General features: G+C 35.1%; 4 protein-coding genes and 1 pseudogene across 6 annotated transcripts; 2 read left to right on the forward strand and 3 right to left on the reverse strand.

Annotated features, from left to right (window-relative positions):
- The first annotated feature begins 13 nt into the window (after window positions 1-13).
- Window positions 14-4,369, forward strand: LOC111304508 (WD-40 repeat family protein / notchless protein). Of its 2 annotated transcripts, XM_022901098.2 has the most exons (13): window positions 14-380; window positions 588-669; window positions 793-882; window positions 1,436-1,561; window positions 1,743-1,870; window positions 2,047-2,246; window positions 2,358-2,421; window positions 2,538-2,648; window positions 2,854-2,991; window positions 3,091-3,233; window positions 3,326-3,380; window positions 3,836-3,892; window positions 3,984-4,369. In XM_022901098.2, the coding sequence occupies exons 1-13, from the start codon at window positions 228-230 to the stop codon at window positions 4,065-4,067; spliced, it is 1,431 nt and encodes a 476-aa protein (XP_022756833.1). In that variant the 5' UTR covers window positions 14-227; the 3' UTR covers window positions 4,068-4,369. The 2 variants fall into 2 exon arrangements, with proteins under 2 accessions (XP_022756833.1, XP_022756834.1); XM_022901099.2 differs by lacking the exon at window positions 588-669 and having other exon boundaries at window positions 242-380.
- A 97-nt stretch (window positions 4,370-4,466) lies between these two features.
- LOC111304509 (phenylacetaldehyde reductase-like) lies at window positions 4,467-7,153 on the reverse strand. Its single transcript, XM_089750822.1, has 6 exons — window positions 6,769-7,153; window positions 6,511-6,680; window positions 5,960-6,151; window positions 5,377-5,539; window positions 4,959-5,145; window positions 4,467-4,775 (listed from the first exon to the last, which is right to left on the reverse strand). The coding sequence occupies exons 1-6, from the start codon at window positions 6,887-6,889 to the stop codon at window positions 4,625-4,627; spliced, it is 984 nt and encodes a 327-aa protein (XP_089606948.1). The 5' UTR covers window positions 6,890-7,153; the 3' UTR covers window positions 4,467-4,624.
- A 651-nt stretch (window positions 7,154-7,804) lies between these two features.
- LOC149512731 (phenylacetaldehyde reductase-like) lies at window positions 7,805-11,212 on the reverse strand (annotated as a pseudogene). The gene is made up of 6 exons (XR_016331537.1): window positions 10,458-11,212; window positions 10,201-10,370; window positions 9,610-9,801; window positions 9,111-9,273; window positions 8,441-8,628; window positions 7,805-8,166 (listed from the first exon to the last, which is right to left on the reverse strand). The product of XR_016331537.1 is annotated as a phenylacetaldehyde reductase-like (transcript).
- A 148-nt stretch (window positions 11,213-11,360) lies between these two features.
- LOC111304510 (large ribosomal subunit protein uL1c-like) lies at window positions 11,361-14,724 on the reverse strand. The gene is made up of 7 exons (XM_022901100.2): window positions 14,182-14,724; window positions 13,559-13,738; window positions 13,406-13,460; window positions 12,920-13,047; window positions 12,659-12,742; window positions 11,926-12,051; window positions 11,361-11,745 (listed from the first exon to the last, which is right to left on the reverse strand). The coding sequence occupies exons 1-7, from the start codon at window positions 14,539-14,541 to the stop codon at window positions 11,608-11,610; spliced, it is 1,071 nt and encodes a 356-aa protein (XP_022756835.1). The 5' UTR covers window positions 14,542-14,724; the 3' UTR covers window positions 11,361-11,607.
- A 2,123-nt stretch (window positions 14,725-16,847) lies between these two features.
- Window positions 16,848-19,779, forward strand: LOC111304511 (protein RETICULATA-RELATED 4, chloroplastic-like). The gene is made up of 9 exons (XM_022901102.2): window positions 16,848-17,520; window positions 17,612-17,827; window positions 17,926-17,994; window positions 18,141-18,272; window positions 18,353-18,406; window positions 18,500-18,544; window positions 18,812-18,951; window positions 19,295-19,420; window positions 19,517-19,779. Exons 1-9 carry the CDS (start codon window positions 16,933-16,935, stop codon window positions 19,563-19,565), a joined length of 1,419 nt encoding a protein of 472 aa, XP_022756837.1. The 5' UTR covers window positions 16,848-16,932; the 3' UTR covers window positions 19,566-19,779.
- Window positions 19,780-20,190: the final 411 nt, after the last annotated feature.

Genomic DNA, 20,190 nt, shown 5'->3' on the forward strand with positions numbered 1-20,190 from the left:
TGAGGGTTATAAAATCGAAGGGCTAACCTATGTCCAGTTAGGTCAGCCGGACCCACTTTCAGTGGATCTCACCACGGCACACCACCGCCCCTTAAACCCCCCAAAACCCTAAAAATTTCCCCATTTCCATTTCCCAATTGGACAGAAACAGCCCCGCAAACCCTAAATCCTCCTGAAACAACCGAATCTCCTCCCGAAGCCTCTAAATTGTTCACAGCAGACAAAAAATGGAGATGGAAAGAGAGCAGGGAGAGATGGGGAAAAGCGTGATGTGCGTATTAACAGACCCCGAAGGTACCACTCTGGGCGGCACCATGTATCTTCCCCAAAACGTCGGTCCTCTTCAGCTTCAACAGATCGTCAATACCCTTCTTAAAAATGTAAGCTTTGTTGTTCTAATTATTTCCAACTTGTTAATTTTTGTCTTTCATGTAATTTACATTTGATGCATTTATTCAAAGTTTTATATCATTTGCTTGCATATAGTTGGTGGAATTATTCAAAATTAGTTTCTTGTCATCAAGCTTTATAATAAAATCCTACTAGAGACCGAAAAGTGATGAACTTTACTATTTGGGTTTCTTCAGGAGGAGAAGCTACCATATGCATTTTATATATCTAATCAAGAGCTTCTTGTGCCACTTGGAACTTACTTAGAGAAAAATAGAGGTCAGTTTAGGAAGTGATGAAAGTGAATTTCTGACAGTTATGCTTCTACTACTTGATTCTTTTATGTTTCTCAATATGCTTAATCTTTTATTGGCTGGTCAATTTGGCTCTACAAATTTTCAGTTTCCATGGAGAAAACACTATCAATAGTTTATCAACCACAGGCAGTTTTCCGGATTCGGCCAGTTAATCGCTGTTCAGCTACAATTGCTGGTATGAGATTGATTTATTTTTGCTGTGGAAAACTTAATATCATGAATTTTGAAATCTTTGCTTCACATGCTATTCTTCATTTTTTGACAGTACATTGTTGTCTGAGATCTGAAATTTCTTGTGTACCTTGTTTGTTTTATTAAGATGCTCAAGTTATTTTGGAAAACCTTCTTTTTTGTTACTATTGCCTCCACCAAAATTTTTGTTTGTGTTTATTTTGATTCTGTGATAGTGTTCTGATGGTGCAGGGCATGGTCTTGTTACTTATCTATTGTTGGCCTATTTAATGTCCGAGAAAACAAAATTCTTGTCTAGGATTGTCTGTCCATGGGCTTTTGATATGATAATATGATTAAACCATAAAGAAATCAATTTCTGGTTCAGACTCTGCCAATTTTGCTCTCTAAAAAGCATTTTCATTAGCTTATTAAGAAGCCAATTACTTTATGTGTTTCTTTATATGGATTCGTTAAGAGTAAAATAGTTTACTAGCATTATCTTAGTATCATTCGATTGGTTATCTTAAATCTTTGTTTTTGCTTTGCTACAATAGGTCATACTGAAGCAGTACTTTCTGTTGCATTTAGTCCTGATGGCCGACAGTTGGCAAGTGGCTCAGGTGATACCACTGTCCGACTATGGGACCTAAATACCCAGACACCAATGTTTACATGTACAGGTTAGAAAATTCTGACTTGATATTTTTTTCTTAGTCAATTTTGCTGCTAAGTTGTGGATAACAGAGAACTATTTAAGCATATAAACAGAATTAGAAAAAGACATGCCATGTAACATTACATTCATGTTATTGTCATTCTTCACTTCTTAATATTAATCATATGTCTTCTAATTTTATTTAGGACACAAGAATTGGGTTCTTTGTATTGCATGGTCACCAGATGGTAAACATCTTGTAAGTGGTAGCAAATCTGGAGAACTACAATGTTGGGACCCACAAACAGGGAAGCCTGCCAGCAATCCACTTACAGTAAAGTTTTTAATTTTGAATAACTATATTTTTTATTCATAAAATTGTATAGTTTCTTTAAACTGAAACTCTTTGTCTAATGGATTTGGTCAAAAACAATGGAATACTTTCCTTTTTATTTAGTCAATTGTCTTACTCATATTATCTCTGGTGATAATATTTGGATTCTGCACTAGGGCCACAAGAAATGGATCACCGGCATCTCATGGGAACCTGTCCATCTAAATGCTCCATGCCGTCGCTTTGTAAGCGCTAGCAAAGATGGTGATGCCCGCATATGGGATATTTCCTTAAAGAAATGTGTTATTTGTCTCTGTGGCCACACACTTGCTGTAACTTGTGTGAAATGGGGTGGAGATGGAGTCGTATATACAGGGTACAATTTTATTCTGTTTAGGAATGGCATAGAAATAATTATACTTTCTGTTATTCATTCCATTTAAACTTTAACTGCTGAGTAATGATCTCTTTTGTCAACTGCCTGAAGTTCCCAGGATTGTACTATCAAAATATGGGAAACTTCCCAAGGGAAGCTAATTCGTGAATTGAAGGTAACTTCTTGCATCTGCTAGGGCATCTCTTTTGTACATCTATACATTGAATTGCAACTGCATATACTCTGAATTTCATATAACAGCAATTCATTTACGTATGCTACTTGTTCTAGGGTCATGGGCATTGGGTTAACTCCCTTGCATTGAGCACAGAATATGTTCTTCGCACTGGAGCTTTTGATCGTACTGGAAAAGAATATTCATCTCCAGAAGAAATGAAGAAGGTAGTAGTTACTTATTTGGTGTCACAATGTCCTATATCAATAAAAAAAATCATCTTTGTAATTCTACTCTCTTTCTCCGCAACTACTACTATATTTTTTCCCCCAATGTTGCCATAATAACTGGTTGAGTGTTGTATTCAAGCTTCCTGCTCTCTATTCTCTTCTTTTAGAAAAGAAATTATGTTTCCTTGCTTATAAAATGTAGGTTGCTCTAGAAAGATACTACAAGATGAAGGGCAATGCCCCAGAAAGATTGGTATCAGGATCTGATGATTTTACCATGTTCCTTTGGGAACCTGCTGTCAGCAAACACCACAAAGTTCGCATGACTGGTCATCAACAGGTACACCTTAACTGCTGCTACTTTGTCTGATTGCAATCGAAGTAGCTGAATTTCTTCATGCTTAAAAGTAACTTTGCACTTTTGGTTGGTTGCTTCCAGCTTGTAAACCATGTTTATTTCTCACCTGATGGGCAATGGGTGGCTAGTGCATCATTTGATAAGTCTGTCAAGTTATGGAATGGTACTACCGGAGAATTTATTGCTGCATTCCGGGGTCATGTTGGGCCTGTTTATCAGATCAGGTTTTTGCTATTTCTATAGTTTGTTACCATGTCTGATGTTTCCTTTCTCTTATTTCCCATGGTTAATAATCACCTTGTGTGTTGCCCTTCAGCTGGTCCGCAGATAGTAGGCTTCTTTTGAGCGGGAGCAAAGACTCCACCTTGAAGGTAAATCTAGGAGTTGTTTCACCTTTTTTTGGTGTTGAAAGATCCTGATCAATGGTTGAGATTGTTTGTTTGGCATTATTTTTGATAAACATACTTAATGAACCAAATCAAAGTTAGCTTTTTTTTGTCCTTTCTGACTTGGTGGATTGATTGCTTTTGTTTTGTCATGGGTAGTATTGACATCCTTACCTCTTTCAACCTCTGCTACATATCTATCCTTCCTGGCTTACTTTCCCTCAGAACACCCCCCCCCCCCAACACACACACATGCCAACACCAACCCCAACCCCAATCCTCTCAAACTCCTGGTTCTTTCCTTCAAAAAGAAAATGTTTCTTTTCTCTTTTCATTATATTATGCTTCTTTGATTGGAGCCTTGGATGGAATGGTAATGTTCTTTTAATAAGAATGCTTCTTCTCTTCTAATGAGGCCTAACTAATATATCATTTTCAAGGTTTGGGATATTCGAACAAAAAAATTGAAGCAAGACCTTCCAGGCCATGCAGATGAGGTAAGTTCTCCATACTAGCAAGGCATCATTGATATCCGTTTGCTGAGATATACTGGTGAGTAATCCTCATCCACGTTATCCTTTTGTATAGGTTTATGCTGTTGATTGGAGTCCAGATGGTGAGAAAGTTGCCTCTGGTGGCAAGGATAGGGTGCTGAAGTTGTGGATGGGCTAGAAGTGCATGTTGGAAAATGGTTGAAATGTTAAATATGCAGTGGTTTCCATCAATGGCAACACATTGGGTCGTATAGGATCTGTGATGTAACTACAACAAACCAGGAAATACAGAATCAGTTTTGGCTGATTGGTAGAGGAGCAACTTCTCTGTGCAGCCATTGCTCATGGTATTCAGGATTGCTTGGTGGTTGGCTGTCACCATATACAAGCTGTACGGATACATTGAAACCGATCTAGTGTCTTATTTGAAGTGTAAAATAGCCTACTGCTAAGGTAGATTCTTTTTTTATGTTGAGTTTATATTCCCTGGTGTTATAGATCTCCTTTTTCGCTCAAAAATCTGGAACAAATAAAGAAGGAAAATGAATAACTTAATTCAACCTACTACGAAAAGAAGTAAATGAAAACTGAAATTTCTAACACAACCCTAATGCTTGGAATTCAGTCCACAAGTAGCTGAAGGTTGAGACGCGCTTATTACGAATTACAAAACAAAGAGTATATGCCAGAATTAACATGTTCCAACAACACGGAGCATTAGAATGAAGTAACGATTCAGATGCTTAAAAAGCCTTTCTCCCTCAAGCTTTCAATGGTTTCCCTCAGACTCACCTCCCAGGGAATGAAGCTGAGATCCAAACTTTTTGCTTTCTCCTTCGATATCTGGAAATTACGCTCAACAGGCTTCTTGCTATGATCTTCGCATCTGTCATGAATGGAAGACAACATGACTTATATCAGAATTCCATAATCAAATAATTTTCCGGGTAGAGAAGTACAACTCTTTAAGTCTCAAGACGACTACCACTTTTAATAGCTTTTATTTTTACCCTTTAAAAGTTTCAATCATGCATTGCTTACTAAATAGCAAGATGACGCGATTGCTTACTTTTGTTGAAGGCCCAAAGTAGGATAAAGTTCATTCAAAGTCTTCAGAACCTCCGAAACGTGTACAACTCTTTCAACTAAGCAATATCTGCCGGTAGCTGAAGGGATCTCAAACGCTTGAATATGTGCATAAGCAACATCTCGAACATCAACAAATCTACAAGTTGAACTTGGGAAAGTATGTTCTCCTGTATCCAAAAGATTTTAGATTTTCTTACAACAGAAATAGCACAGATTAAAAACCCCTTGGAAGGTCTAGTAGCAATTAGAGGTTTGAGGCCATTGGTTGGTTCAACATTGTCTAGAAGGTGACTGGATGGACCAATTAGTATGAGATGAAAGGTGCTTGAAATTTAAACAAAAAAATCCAAGAGAAAGAAAATTTGTGTATCATCCTCAATAGGTTAGAAGAAAAGTACCTTTTGTGAGGCCTAGAATCACTTCTGATGTGGTATTTAGAGCTGGCTGTAAAAGAGGACCAACCACAAATCCTGGATTAACTACAACCAAATCCATCCTATTATCTTTTGCAAACCTCCAAGCAGCTTCCTCAGCTAAAGTTTTAGATGCCATATACCAAAGCTGGAAAAACCGAAGATTGTGAAGAACTAGTACTTTATCATCATCTAAAAATAAGTATATTTCAGTTTATCATAAAGTAAATCATAATTTCATTAGAGCATAAGGTCGAAAAAAGACAATAGAAATCAGAGACATCTAAATTTTGACAGCAAAATTGTAGTAATTAATGATCATGTATAAGATTTACAAGGAATTTTGATCTTTGACTATATATCAAACTGCAGTTTAATTAGAAACCTTCCTCCAAGAACATGAATTCAAATTTCTCCTATTAGATACATAAATCGAATTAGAAAGATGGTATAACTGAGAGAATCTTGAAAAGAATATATACTACTATTACCTATGATGGTATAAACAAATAAGGGATACTCATTCGCAGGACATATCATAAAGAAATTAGCAGAAGTATGGCCACACCTTATTTTTCTCACAAAAACGTGGATCTGAAAACCAAGTCTCATCAACCACCACATCAGGAGTCAAAGGTTTTCCGTTGTACAGAACCGAGGCCATGGAAGATGTTATGACAACTCTCTTGATCGAAGGAACTTTTGCACATGATTTAAGAATATTGAGTGTTCCCTTGATTGCTGGATCAATTATTTCTGCCTGAAATTGGCAAAAGCTTAAACTTTTTGCATAAAATTTAATGACAATAAAGTAAATAAAGTGGTCATCATCTTACGACTTAGGATCAAATCACCTATGGTTTAACCATATAGCAAAACTCTATCATGTTACATGGATTCATCATTAGTACATAAGTGAGTTGTATTTGTGATGGAGTCCAAAGTTCAATTAGCATATAATTGAAATATACAAGGATTCATCATCCTTTCTTCCCCTTAACTAGGTTCCCACATCCGGCATATGATGTTTCATTTACTTAAGCCGTGGTCCAATTAAGAACAATACAAAGTGAAACCAAAATCACAGGAATTACAAAGTGGAAAGTTAGAAGGAAGGACCTGTGGGTCAGTAGCTGAAAGGACAACAGGGGAGGCTGTATGGAAAACACCTTGGCATCCATCCACTATAGAGTCATAACATCCTTCATCCACCAACTCTGCCTTGAAGAAATGAAGTCTTTCCTTAGCTCCATCAAGTGAAAGCAAGTGTTCTGTCTTCTTCGGATCATCTGTTGTTGCAGTGTTCAAACATAAAATTAAGTTGAAAACAGAAGAAAGAAAGAAAGAAAGAAAGAAAGAAAGAGGATTGCAACTGACTTGGGTCTCGAACAGTGGCTCTAACAGTGTAGCCACGATGGAGCAAGAGCTTAACAAGCCATGAAGCTATGTAACCAGACGCTCCGGTTACACACACAACCTTCTCTGCTGCTGCACTCATCTCAAGTTCCAATGCTGAAGCGGAAGCTCTTCACAGAATCTGTAGCCGAGTTACGACTTTTTCGGATTTACAATGGATAGAATCTGGATTATTAGATTACAAAACAGCCGTTATGATTCCCTATTTTTCTACTTGTATTTTAACTTTACAGTTAGTTTATTGCTTCTATGAATTTGATAGCTTAATAATTGGCAAAGATTATTGAATGTACAATCTGTTTTTCTTACACATGCTATTCTTTAATTTAATGATATGAAATAGTATTTTTATTTTAAAAATCATTAATAAAATTATTATTATGAATAAAACATTAATTTTATTTTTTTTAAAATGTCTTTTAGCAAAATCCTTTTTATAAAGTCATTAATCAGCATATTAATAATTTTAAATTTTAATTTTGAAATCCATAAAGTTAGGTGAATGTCCATTGTTGTCAAAATAAAATACTATGTCCTTAATTTTAATTATTAGAATTCAAATCTTGGTATTGAACAATTCAAAATAACTTTAAATTGATCGTTTCTTTCTATTTGTTCTTTCGAGAAACTAACCAAAGTACCAATCCAAAGGCTTTAAGTCAACTTGAAAATTCAACTTTTTTTTTGTCTTTTTCTTTCAATTAGATTCAGCGATTAAAAATTTTAATCATGCATGAGCTTACATTTTGTCTTTTTTTTTTTTTACTTGGAATCTATCACTTAGTCTTTACCAAACAAATTATTTAATGAAAAATTTTAACGCCAACTTGCAAGACAAATATTTAATTTACACTTGCATTTAATTAATTAATTTGATGATGTGATGTCGAAGATATATATCAACAGTAATCAAGACTTTGCCCTAAAACTTCGACTAAATTAGATAAGAAATAGAGTACGATTTTGTAAGCACTAGATTTAGCACAGAGCTCATTGGTGGAACAAAAGCATCTGTCTTTATTTGGGTTCAAGAACAATGTTTTTGACAAGAGTAAATGAAAAATAAACAACATCTTTTCTAACATGGAGGCCCAAAGAAACCTCAACTTGAAACACCCTTGCTTAGAATACAAGTTAACTGACATGTGATGCAATATGTATGCATATAGAAACAACATGCTTATTTTGACAACAAATTAAACATTCAGACTTCAGATGGATAGGAAACCCTTCTCCTTCAAGCTTTCGACAGAGTCCCTCAGACTCACCTCCAAAGGAATGAAGCTGATTCCCAAACCTTTTGCTTTCTCCTTGGATATTAGGCATGTACCCTCCGGAGGCTTCTTATAATCTTCACACCTGTCATAATGATTTATGAATGAACCAAAAAAAAAAAAAAAAAGAACATAACTCTTCTCAGAATTATTAATTAATAATCCATCAGACATTTTTTATTGGATAAGAGTAGTAAATTCCTGATCATCATACTTTATATATTACTGCTTTTTTTTTTTTTTTGTGCCTTAAAAGTATCAATCATGATGTAACTGAGTCACACATCAAAATAAGTCAGATATATACTTGCATTTCCTATTGAGTGATGTAATAAATACATCAGGACTCGGTAGCTTACTTTTCATTAACGTGCAATGTAGGGTAAAGTTCACACATGATCTTCAGAATCTCAGGAAATTGTATAACTCTTCCCCAACAGGCAATAACTGCCACTAGCTGAAGGAACCTCCAATGCTTGAATATGTGCATACGCAACATCTCGAACATCAACAACTCTGTATGTTGGATCAGGGATAACGTCTTTTCCTGGATAAAAAAAAAAAAAATCATTTCAACTGTTTGTTCCACAGAAATATAATATAGCACAGAATAATCCTTGGAAGGATCTAGCGGCAATTGCAGATTCGATTCAATTGGCTGGTTTAGCATTGTTCATGCTCTACGTCATCTAGAGTTGGGAAATTTTGTTGTCAGTAAATTTTACTGGAATTAGTAAATATAAATTGCAAATTGCTACAAACACAGTTTTGTTTGGGAAAGGACTACCACTACGTTTTTGACCTGGTGTTTCAGGTATGGCTTGGATAATCTGTCACATGTTTCCTCGACTTGTAAAATATAATATAAGCTAGGACAAGTTGTTTCTCACTATATGTTCCCTTCTTGCATGAACCAAAAAAATAAGATGAAAGATGTAAGTAATCTTTTTGTTTAAAAGAAAATTAACTTCTGCATAAACAAAATCTATATGCATCATTGATCATACTCAATATGTGCGGAAAAAGTACCTTTTGCGAGGTTTAGAATCACCAATGGTGACGAATTCGGAGCTGGCTGTAAAATAGGACCAAACACAAGCCCTGGATTTATTGTAACCAAATCGATTCCATTATCTTTTGCAAACCTCCAAGCAGCCTCCTCAGCTAAGTTTTTCGAAAGCGTATACCATTTCTGGGAAGAACCAAGATTTATACTTGAGCAATATCATTAATTTCCTAAAACGACACCCATGCTTATCACTTTTAGTTTACCATAAAGTAAATCATATCTCATTAGAGCATAAGGTCAAAAAAAGAAAAATATTAGTAAAATCTTAAGATTAGAAAGATTATAAAATCAGAGATATCGTAATATTGACTGCATAATTGTAATTTCAGACCACCTATGATATTAATTTGATTATGAAGGCTTTGGATATTAATGTGAAAAAACACATTAGGCATGAAACTATAAACAAATAAAGGATAGTTGAGTTGCAGAACATATAGATTAGTATGACTTACTCACCTTACTTTCCTCACAAAGACGTGGATCTGAAAACCAAGTCTCATCAACCACTACTTCGGGAGTCAAAGGTTTTCCATTGTATAGAACTGAAGCAATGGAACATGTTATGACCACTCTCTTGATGGAGGGAACTTTTACACATGATTTAAGAACATTAAGTGTAACCTTAACAGCAGGGTCAATTATTTCTGCCTGAAATCGGGAAAAGTTGAAGCCTTTTGCATAAAATTCTGATGAAATTAAGTCATAAAAACGTCCAATATAATCCTACAACATCAAGGTCAAATCACGAAGTTTGCACCATATAGCAAAACTCCATAATGTAAGTAGCTAGCTTCATCACGAGTATAGAAATATTATTATATGTGATGGAGTTTAAATTAGTTCATTCAATCTACAATTTAATATGATTGATCAACTGAAATTTACATTTTTTTCTCCTCTCACAATTCACACTGTAGCTTGACAAATATTTATAATGATTAATAAAATGTAAGTCGTTGATCCAATGTAGGGAGCTTTACAAAGTGAGCCCAAAAAAGTAAAGAAAAATAAAGGAAACTTCAAAGTGGAAACATAAAAGGGATAGACCTGTGGATCAGCAGCTGAAATGAACACAGGGGAGGCTGTATGGAAAACACCTTGGCATCCATCAACTATAGAGTCAAAGCATCCTTCGTCCATCAACTCTGCTTCGAACAAATGAAGTCTTTCCTTAGCGCCAGCAAGGGAAAGTAAGTGTTCTGTCTTCTTTGGATCATCTGTTGGATGTTCAAACATAATATATTGATGTAAAAGTGAACTGAAACAAACAGAGAATGAAAAACAGAAGAAAAAGGGTTACAAACTTGGGTCACGAACTGTGGCTTTAACAGTGTAACCACGTTGGAGTAAGAGCTTAACGAGCCATGAAGCTATGTAACCAGACGCTCCAGTTACACACACCACCTTTTCTGCTCCATTCATCTCTGCTCTCTTGTCGGTTGTTGCTTAAGTTTCAATGCTGCAGCTCTCCCGCAATCAGTTCCCAGTTTTGTATGGCTCTCACTCTGATATCGATATCACTTTAAATAGTTGGGCTTAAACTCGTGGCCTTTTTTGGTTTTTGGAATTTTGTGGCGGCTAGAATCTGAATGCGGCGTCTTCAGGTGCACCAAGATCCATGTTTACGAAGTTATTTATAATAAAGTCATTAATTAACTATGAATAATTTAAAATTTTGGCTCACTGTCATTCTTCCCCCTTGTTTTTTCCACACTTCTGACAGACAAACCTAAATTATTATAAGTTGTAACCAACCCAACCAAGTCACCGAGCTTGTTTGAAGCATATGTCTGTGACTGAGTAATTCGGACCAGTTATGATACACAACGATATGTTTGATATATCGCCTATCTTGTTGCTTAAAGTACCAGGGACAAGGGATGGCAAAACTTCTATGACTTCCTAGCCACATTTATATATATATATATATATATATATTAATAAAAGGAGCGTTCAGTAATCAGAGTTTTGCTGGGGAATTATGGAATTGTTTGGCCTTTTAACGCACTAGGTCTAGGAGGTAGCTTCCAGAGCGAGTTCAATTCCCCCACAATCAGCACCTCAAACAGAATGTAGACTTAAAAATCCAATTAGAACCAGAATGCTCAAAATAAGAAACCCTGTACAAGAATCCTACCACATCAAGTTGACGTTAGTAATGCAATAACTCAGGATTCACACAAAACAGCTCCTACTGAAAAATGAGATAACGACAAGTAATAAAATAAAATTGATGCTATGAATCATATGATGATACAAGTCCCAGTCTGTATACAGAATGATAATCAGGAATGCACGATTTCACTATATTTGTCCTGAACAATCACTCTCCATTCTCTCCCTACTTAGTACTTACTCCCTGGTCATTTCCATTAAGAACTGCACGCTCTGACAGAGAATGCCCAAATGGCTGATTGAAGCGTTGAAGACATTTACAGCTGTTAGTCCTATTCTTCAAATGTTTGATGGAGGCTTGTAATCAAGCATCTCCCTTATATTTAACCTGATCGAGGGACCCATTGATGAGCATATGTGTGCACTTTTCCAGTATACTCCTTTTGCACCTTTTGGCTTGTTTGTTTCAATTGATTTCTGTCAAATTAAGACAAAATCAAATAAATATCTCAAGTTGAAATGCAGTTTAGAAACTAATATTGTTCAAAAGAAAGAAATGAAGAGCAAAATGGTGACAGAGAGGGAGAGAAATGGAGAGCAAAAAAGTGAGAGAGAGGGAGATAAGAAGAGCCAAGGAAGGAATAGGGTGTGACATACTACTGCAGCAAGGAAGTTCACAAGGAGGTCGTTTTCGGAGAAGTCAACCTTCCCAAAAGGTATGTGAACAATTCCAGTTTTATCAGCTCTGTATTCAACTTTTCCCTTTTTGAATTCTTCTATAGCCTGAAAAAGATGATTCAATAAGCATTTTAGCTATATTAACGATTGCTAGCTAGCATGTATCATTCAAAAAGTAAAATGACCCTCAAGCATATTATTGAATGTGGTAGTTATACACTTATCCTCATCATGTCCATACCCCATTGGTCTTATTATTATGTCAGTCAGAAAGACATACATGAGTAATAACTGCCCAAATACACAAATTGGGACGCTTTTACTTTCCCATTTGCCAGTTCTCTATTTTTAAGAACAACCCTTCGCTAATACCGATTGTATCAATTTCACACTCATTTTGTGATTCTTGCTGCATCAAAGGGCCATACTGATAACAATGCACAAGAACAAATGCCTGTGCTCAAACATGTTTCATGTAAAGAAAGGTATACAAAATAATCCACAGGAATATCAGTGAGTACCAATTTACAATCCATAGACAAGCATCTCTTATGTGTATATATATGTACAAGCATAGCATGCGTGCACAAGCACAAATTTGCAAACATAAGATTCTTATGGGCGTGAAGATGAACAAGACAATCAACAGACACTGACCTAAAATTCAGAACTTGAAATACAAACCCATTGAAACGTAGCAATCAGATCCTACCTGAGGTATATTGAGTGTAACAGTACCAGCTTTCGGATTTGGCATGAGTCCACGGGGTCCTAGAATCTTTCCAAGGCTTGCAACCTAATCAGAAGTAGGAAGATGTTAAAACAAAATCCATAGTGATAATATTGCTGTGATTTTGAACAAAAAGGAGAGAACATGAAAGAAATGATATTGCTGACAACTGGAATCTGGTTAACAGAGTAAGGAAACAATCAACATATCTCATTAATTGAAGTAAGATCAGCAAAGCAGCACCTTAACCATCATATCTGGGGAAGCAATTAATTTGTCAAATTCCATGAATCCTCCTTTTATTTGTTCAATCAAGTCCTCACCACCGACAATATCTGCTCCAGCATTTTTTGCTTCATCAAACTTTTCACCTGTAAAGACATCATATTTAGAAGACAGTCAAACCAGAAAAGGAATTGATAATTATGTTGATAAGCCTATGAAAAGAAAACTTATCCTTATAGGAATTCCAATTAAGATCTTCAAATACCACCTGCCTAAAGTACATCATTTTAGCATGATTACTTGCCACTATCAAAATTTTAAACTTAGTAGTTAAGAACCTACTCAATCTCTCACAAGAACTGCAGATTATCAGTTATGTTTCTTCTGTCCAATGATCTCTTAATTTAAGATAGAATTTATAGATGCAGAAAAAAATTCCAGTAAAAACCAAATGAAAACAAGTAAGAACAAATAGATTAGCATGCATCAAAGCACAGCAACTACCTTGAGTAAGAACAGCCACTTTAACAGTTTGCCCAGTTCCCTTGGGCAAATTCACCTGTAAGAAGAAGGGTCAGAAGAAACATAGGATATCAAGTGTAACATCAAAGGTCATTGACGCCATGACTATTATCACATGAAGCCCAGATAACTTACTGTTGCTCTCAGCTGTTGATCGTTATACTTAGGATCAATATTAAGGCGGAAATGGGCTTCAGCTGTCTCTACAAACTTTGTACTTGCCATATCCTTTAAAAAAGATATCGCTGTCTTTAGATCATACTCCTTTTTGTTTTCCCTTAGTTTTTGAATTTCCAAGAATCGCTTAGACCTCATCTGCAGATTGAGCAGGACAAAGAATAAAAAGGAATTAAATAGCTGAAGCTAAGTAAAAATCACTACCATATCTAATGGCCGCATATTTAACAAAACAATGTACAAGTGAAAGACACAAACCATTTCTGATAGACAATAGTTTCTTAAACCAAAATTGTAAACTAAAAAATTAAACTCAATTCAAGTGAAAAACCATTTATCCAATCATAAACTTAAAAAAAAAAAAATTCAAATACACTATACAGAAGTCCTAGAAACAACATAGGCAATAACAAACTCACCCTCAAAAATCAAAACTTTCAAACAACAGTACGAAAGACTGTTTTCTCTAAGCTAAGCAAAACCCACACAGAAAATGATCCACTATACCCCAAAAACATAGTTAAAAAACTGTAACAGCAATGGAAAGAAAGAAGAAAAAGTGAAATTTAAAATACACATACTCTGTCTCTCTTGAGAAGCAACGCAGCCTTTCCCTTCTTGGGCTTAGGCGGGGCAGTAGTAGTAGCAGTAGCAGTGGCACCCTCAGCCACTCCTTCCTTTTCCTCCGCAGCCTCAGCCACCTCAGCCTCCGCAGCCACGGCAGCTACAACAACCTGGTTGGAATCTCTCTGGGGACATAGATTAGCCCATTTGAGGCCGGATTTTCTGTCTCTAGAAGTCTTTAGAACAAGTGGGTAAAGAGAAAAGGTAGGCCTGTTGGATTTGAAGGATAGAATGGAAGGGGCGAGGTCTTGAGCGTGTACTGTGGATGCGGCGTACGTTAGCATCAGCGATGATGATGGTGTGGTGCTAGTAGCCATTGTTAGAGGAGTTTGTGCTGTGTCCGTAATGAGTGAGAGAGCCTTTTCCGTTTTATGGGCTATCCATCCATGCCGAAATCAAGGGGATAAGAGACGTTGTTAAGGTCCGGTAAAGTTTCTGGACTATAGACTCTTGCTACGGAATGCAAATGCCTTTTTTCCTTTTATTTTATTTTTTTCATTTATGTGTATGGGGAATAAATAAAGAGATATTTAGGAATGGACAATGAGTTGTATATTGTTGTGTGGTTTTGCAATATCTACAATTTCATCTCTTTTTTATAATTAAGTATAGAGGTGTGGAAATTTTAAATATATATATATATATAATAAAGAGATTCATTTATATTAATTTAAGTTTTATTTTTTTATTATTGAATTAAAATAGTTACGATTTAAATTATTATTTTGATTCAAATTAATTATTGATTTAATTTTAATTCAATAATAAAAGGTATTAAATTTATTATAATATAAATCGATCAAATTTAATTAATTTGATTCATTTATTTTAATTTTAATTTCAATAAATTAAAGAAAACAATTTATTCAATTAGTATTTAAAAATTATAACTAAATTAATTGGATCCTATTAATTTATTTTGAAATTTTATGAAATGAATGAAATACAACATAATTTATATAATAATTTAAATATATATAATATAATATATCCTTATTTTATAAATAATATAAATATAAAATATATTTTTTATATATAATATAAATATTGTATTTTTTAAATAGTTAAAATTAATGAATCAAACTAATCTAAGTCGATTTAGATTATATTTTATTAGTTATTTTAATTCAATTCAACTTGATCAATTATTTCAAGTGATGTCGATTTATTCAATTTTTCGAATTTTTAAAATCAAACCGATCAAATCCACATATTTGAAAAAAGTAAATATTTGGATTAAATTAATCCATCCTTGAAATAAAAAGTTTTATTCTGAACTTATTTGCAAAATAAATTGAGTTTTAACATGTGAATATAGTTTAATTGGTAAGTCACATCATTAAAAGAATCTAATACTCTAAAAAAATAAGAATTAAAAGATTAAAAAATAAATTTCTTCTTTTTTTTTTTTTAATGAAATGAATGAAATATTTCCCTGAAGAATGAAGGTACCAGCTTTGAAGCGGTAGGAACAAGCACATTGGGCGATGTCTTGTGGATCACAAAAAATATAGCAGGCTACCATCGATTTCAAGTTATGGTTAATAGAAACCACGGAGTCTGGATCAGGGCGGCCCAAATGTGCAAATAGTCAAACTAACACCTGTCACGGAAGCAGGAACCATAGAATCGGTGCGTTTCGGAGGCTTATCTTCCCCTTTTAAGAGCATTTAGACGGCGACTTTTTACTATAATTTTATAATTATTTAATACATTTAAAAATTACATAAAAATCTATCAATTATAAAAATGAATTTCATATAATATTATGACAGAATATAATTTAAAATTTGATTTAATTATCATTATAAGTGACATATTTCTTCACGTTTTACTTTTATGATTTTTTAATGAATTTAAGTAACCATTACATAATTCTTAAAAAATAACCATGAAATAAATAAAGTATTTAGTAGAATTATTATTTTTATATTTCAATTTCTTTTTAAATTGTGTAATATTTTACAAGTATAAAGGATCATTTTTTCGGTCTTTGATGTTTTAATTTTTTCTTAACTTTGAAGTTTTTTTAATTCTTTATAAGTCTCAATATGAAAAATATATCATTTATAATTATTATATTACAATTAATCAATTCTATAATTTAAAATTATTTATATTATAATTAATCAATTATATATTTCAAAATTATATAAAATTTGATTATAATTGAACAATTATGATATTGTAACAAAAAAAATTGTAAGTAAAATATTTTTGTTAATACTTTCCAGATAAATGTTCATTGTTAGTTTTTTTTTTTAAGTAACGTTCGTTGTTAGGTTAGAAATGGAGTACAAAACTAAATAAATATGGATGAGAAATCTATCTATAAAATAAACATTCTACATTGCCGCCGAGTAAGCAGGCAGTGAATCTAAGCAAGTAATTCTTTTACGAAATATCAGGCGGTGAATCAAAGTAAGTATACTGGTGCAGACTAACAGTGGAAGATAGTTGATTGGGTTGGGTCGTGTTTGGTTTTTGTGTTTTAAGGTGAGCGGGCTTTATCTACCAATCAGTTAAATCAAGTTGAGACTCCTGACGCGCCCCATCTTCCCACCTTCTTTGGGTCACCCGCGTACCGAAACAAAAACCCAAAAAAAAAAAAAAAAAAGGAAACATGACAATTTTTACTTTCAATTTTCAAGGGGAATGAGATTTGAGCAGCCAAAATTAGCAAATGAAAAACCGGTCATAATATCCATATGGCATGGAGCGTGAGAGAGCGTGTAGCATGTGAAAGTGAGAATAAGACGTTGAAGTCAACCGTTGTCCGTTGCATCCTTGTATCTCCACCTCTGATGAAGCAATGCAACCCACTTCCTCATTCTCTTTTTCTTCCCTCTTTGATCTCTGTAAAGCCAGAGACACAGGAAACATCAAAATTCTCTTTCATCTTTGTTTCCACTCCCACAAACACACTCCCTGCTGTCCCTTTTTCTGCAATGGCCGTCGCAACCTTCTCCAACCTCTCCACGCGCTCCTTCTTTCTCCAATCGCCTTCCCACCACCACCACCACCATCAACATAGAGAGCAGAGCTTCGCCGTCACCACCTGCCATGTCGGTACCACCAGCAGTTTCAGCCGCTGCACTCCCTTTCTTTCCTTGACTGTCTCGACCAGTAACCGCAATAAGTACCACCCCGCCATCGCTTTCTCCTCAGGAGATGGCGGTAATTTTTCTGGAGGAACTGGCGGCAGTGGTAATGGAGGTGGCGGAGGAGGACATGACGATCGTGACGACAAGGATAGGTCACGCAATCGATCTGAAGCAATCCTGGCTCTCGCAGAGGTATTTAGTTAACTATCTATACTTGTATAGATACGTATTTATTTATGTATATGAATGCTTTTTACGTGTGAATTGTGGTGTATATATACAGGCAGGGAGGACGTTTGAGAGTTTGCCCAAAGACTTAGCAGCGGCAATCAAGGCGGGGAGGGTACCGGGTTCGATTGTTTATAGGTTCTTTGAGTTGGAGAAGTCGCCTATATTGCGGTGGTTGCTTAATTTTGGAGGGTTTAAGGAGCGGTTGCTTGCTGATGATTTGTTCTTGACTAAGGTTGGCATTGAGTGTGGCGTTGGGATTTTCACCAAGGTTAGTCTTTACGCAATCTGTGCCAGGTTTGCAGAATTGTAGCCGTAAGAAATTAAAACTCAACAATATACCTATATACTGATTGCCTACTTTTTCAGACAGCTGCAGAGTTGGAAAAGCGCAGAGAAAGATTTATGAAAGAGCTTGATTTTGTTTTTGCTGATGTGGTATGGTTGCATTGAAAATAAAAACAAACTGGATCTCTCCAGTCTCCAACTTATTCTAGTTGTTGAGACAAACTTTATCTTCAATAGAAGGTTAATGCCATGATTAAATCCTTGAACATCTTTTTGATATAATTGTTCTGTTTTAGGTAATGGCCCTAATTGCAGATTTTATGCTTGTGTGGCTTCCTGCTCCAACTGTTTCTCTCCGACCACCTATAGCAGTCAGTGCTGGAACTATTTCTAAGTTCTTCTACAATTGTCCTGATAATGCCTTCCAGGTTATTGACTTCATTGTTTTGACATGTAAGTTTTATCTATCAGTGCTTCCGTTATCTTATCTTCAGAATTCTCACTGCAGGTGGCTTTGGCAGGAACATCTTATTCATTTTTACAGAGAATAGGTGCAATAGTGGTATGTACAAACTTATTGTGGACCAACTCGAGTAAGTATTTCATTTGATTTCTATATGTTTTAAAACTTATAGCATCATTATCCTCCATGCAGCGTAACGGGGCCAAACTCTTCGCTGTTGGAACTGGTGCATCTCTGGTCAGTTATTAACGCCTAATATGATGTGAAATTGTTCTGTTGTTATTATCGATCCTTGGGAGGAAAATTTTCTGCTATGACTGGTCTTTGTGTGTTTTATAGTCCATTCCATCCAGATTCCAGAGTGGATGTCTAACAGAAGTCTTTTGTGATCAATATTTGAAAACTAATTTCTTTTTGTGCTTCTTGGGTAGGATTATATTATTGCTTAATTAACATTCTAAATTCCCATTTTGCTTCCGTCCCATTGATATCTTTCTTCTTCAGGTTGGTGTGGGTGTCACAAATCTGTTGATTAATGCACGAAAGGTTTTTGATAAAACTTTTGCTGCTGAAGCTGAGGATGTGCCTATATTATCAACGAGTGTTGCATATGGTGTATACATGGCTGTTTCTAGCAACCTAAGGTAATCATCAGTTTTATGATTTCTGGAAACAATGCATCAAATTTTTTTTGTATTATGTTAACAACTGAAATAAGTGGTCGAGTGGGCTGACTGAAATAATGAATAGTTGATCATAGGTAAGTTTTAACTTACACGTTTAATGTACGTACCATAAACTCAGTGAAAGAGCAAAAATGCCCAACTTTTTCTATTTGCAGATAACCGCATAGTGCTTACATTCTGTTTGTACCTCCCTGTTTGACAGTTATTATAAAAGTTCCATAAAATCCATAGCAATTATGTAGATATGAAAGTTGTTGGAGGAGCCCATTTATGATGATAATGGATGTACTTTGTTAAATAGGTACCAAGTACTTGCTGGAGTTATTGAACAACGATTACTGGAGCCCTTACTACACCAACATAAGATTATGTTGAGTGCAATCTGCTTTGCTGTTCGAACAGGAAACACATTCTTGGGATCTCTGATGTAAGATACTCAAGCCCATCTCTTAAGTCTTGAAATATCTATTTGGGCGTTTGATGATACTGAAATCTCTATGAATTGCTTATAATCTGTGAACAGGTGGGTAGATTATGCACGTTGGGTTGGAGTTCAGAGAAGCAGGGATTGAAGTATGTAGAGGTGCTATTTTGCTGTCAATTTAATTTTATATCTGAGTAGGTTGAATTTTTTACTTGGATTTACAGAGAACAAGAGTTTGTCATTGGAGTGTTTCCAATTTTTATTTCCAATGGTCGATTCATCGCAGAATTACAACTTCATGTAATAACCATTTGCCATACCACTTGTTTAATATTTTTCTTAATTTTTTCTTTCAAAAGCAATTATCAGACTTTGATTGGTTCTTGGGAATGGAACTTGTGAGACCGTGAAGGAAATGCTCTATTTCATTTTCAACCAAAGACAACATTACATGTAAAAGAGAACATAAGTTTAGAAGTTAAGACATGGAAAATAATCCAGTGCTAAGTTAGAAGAAGAATCAATCACAAAAATTGAAACAGCACTGGAGCAAATTGGATCTGTTTGAATGTGATGCCAAGGGTGCGCTATTTATCTAAATAATAATTTACAATGCATAACCTGAACATCAGCCAAAGATATCTCCTGCTGCACTGCAGGTAAGCTCTGCTATCAGCCAAATTCTTGTTAATTTTCATGGTTGAACAAGTTAGTGAATCTTTGTGATTGGGTTGTCACGCTCTTGGCAAGATTCTGAGTTTGGTCAACATTGT

The sequence above is a fragment of the Durio zibethinus genome, chromosome 21, assembly GCF_047325235.1.
Source record: "Durio zibethinus cultivar Kanyao isolate XHJ-2024 chromosome 21, ASM4732523v1, whole genome shotgun sequence".
In the NCBI taxonomy this organism is placed as follows: domain Eukaryota; kingdom Viridiplantae; phylum Streptophyta; class Magnoliopsida; order Malvales; family Malvaceae; genus Durio; species Durio zibethinus.

Bases quoted from the DNA above. Each gene is read 5' to 3' on its own strand.
- LOC111304510 (XM_022901100.2), bottom strand. From the start codon at position 14,541: ATGGCTACTAGCACCACACCATCATCATCGCTGATGCTAACGTACGCC. The intron at 13,739-14,181 runs GTATGTGTATTT...CTCAATCTGCAG, and splicing joins TGCTTCTCAAGAGAGACAGA to ATGAGGTCTAAGCGATTCTT. The intron at 13,461-13,558 runs GTAAGTTATCTG...TTCTTCTTACAG, and splicing joins ATCAACAGCTGAGAGCAACA to GTGAATTTGCCCAAGGGAAC.
- LOC111304511 (XM_022901102.2), top strand. From the start codon at position 16,933: ATGGCATGGAGCGTGAGAGAGCGTGTAGCATGTGAAAGTGAGAATAAG. The intron at 17,828-17,925 runs GTTAGTCTTTAC...CTACTTTTTCAG, and splicing joins GCGTTGGGATTTTCACCAAG to ACAGCTGCAGAGTTGGAAAA. The intron at 18,545-18,811 runs GTCAGTTATTAA...TTTCTTCTTCAG, and splicing joins TTGGAACTGGTGCATCTCTG to GTTGGTGTGGGTGTCACAAA.
- LOC111304508 (XM_022901098.2), top strand. From the start codon at position 228: ATGGAGATGGAAAGAGAGCAGGGAGAGATGGGGAAAAGCGTGATGTGC. The intron at 2,422-2,537 runs GTAACTTCTTGC...TACTTGTTCTAG, and splicing joins AGCTAATTCGTGAATTGAAG to GGTCATGGGCATTGGGTTAA. The intron at 2,992-3,090 runs GTACACCTTAAC...GGTTGCTTCCAG, and splicing joins GCATGACTGGTCATCAACAG to CTTGTAAACCATGTTTATTT.
- LOC111304509 (XM_089750822.1), bottom strand. From the start codon at position 6,889: ATGAGTGCAGCAGCAGAGAAGGTTGTGTGTGTAACCGGAGCGTCTGGT. The intron at 5,540-5,959 runs GTGTGGCCATAC...CGGTTTTTCCAG, and splicing joins GTTTTTGTGAGAAAAATAAG to CTTTGGTATATGGCATCTAA. The intron at 5,146-5,376 runs GTACTTTTCTTC...TTTTGGATACAG, and splicing joins GATTCTAGGCCTCACAAAAG to GAGAACATACTTTCCCAAGT.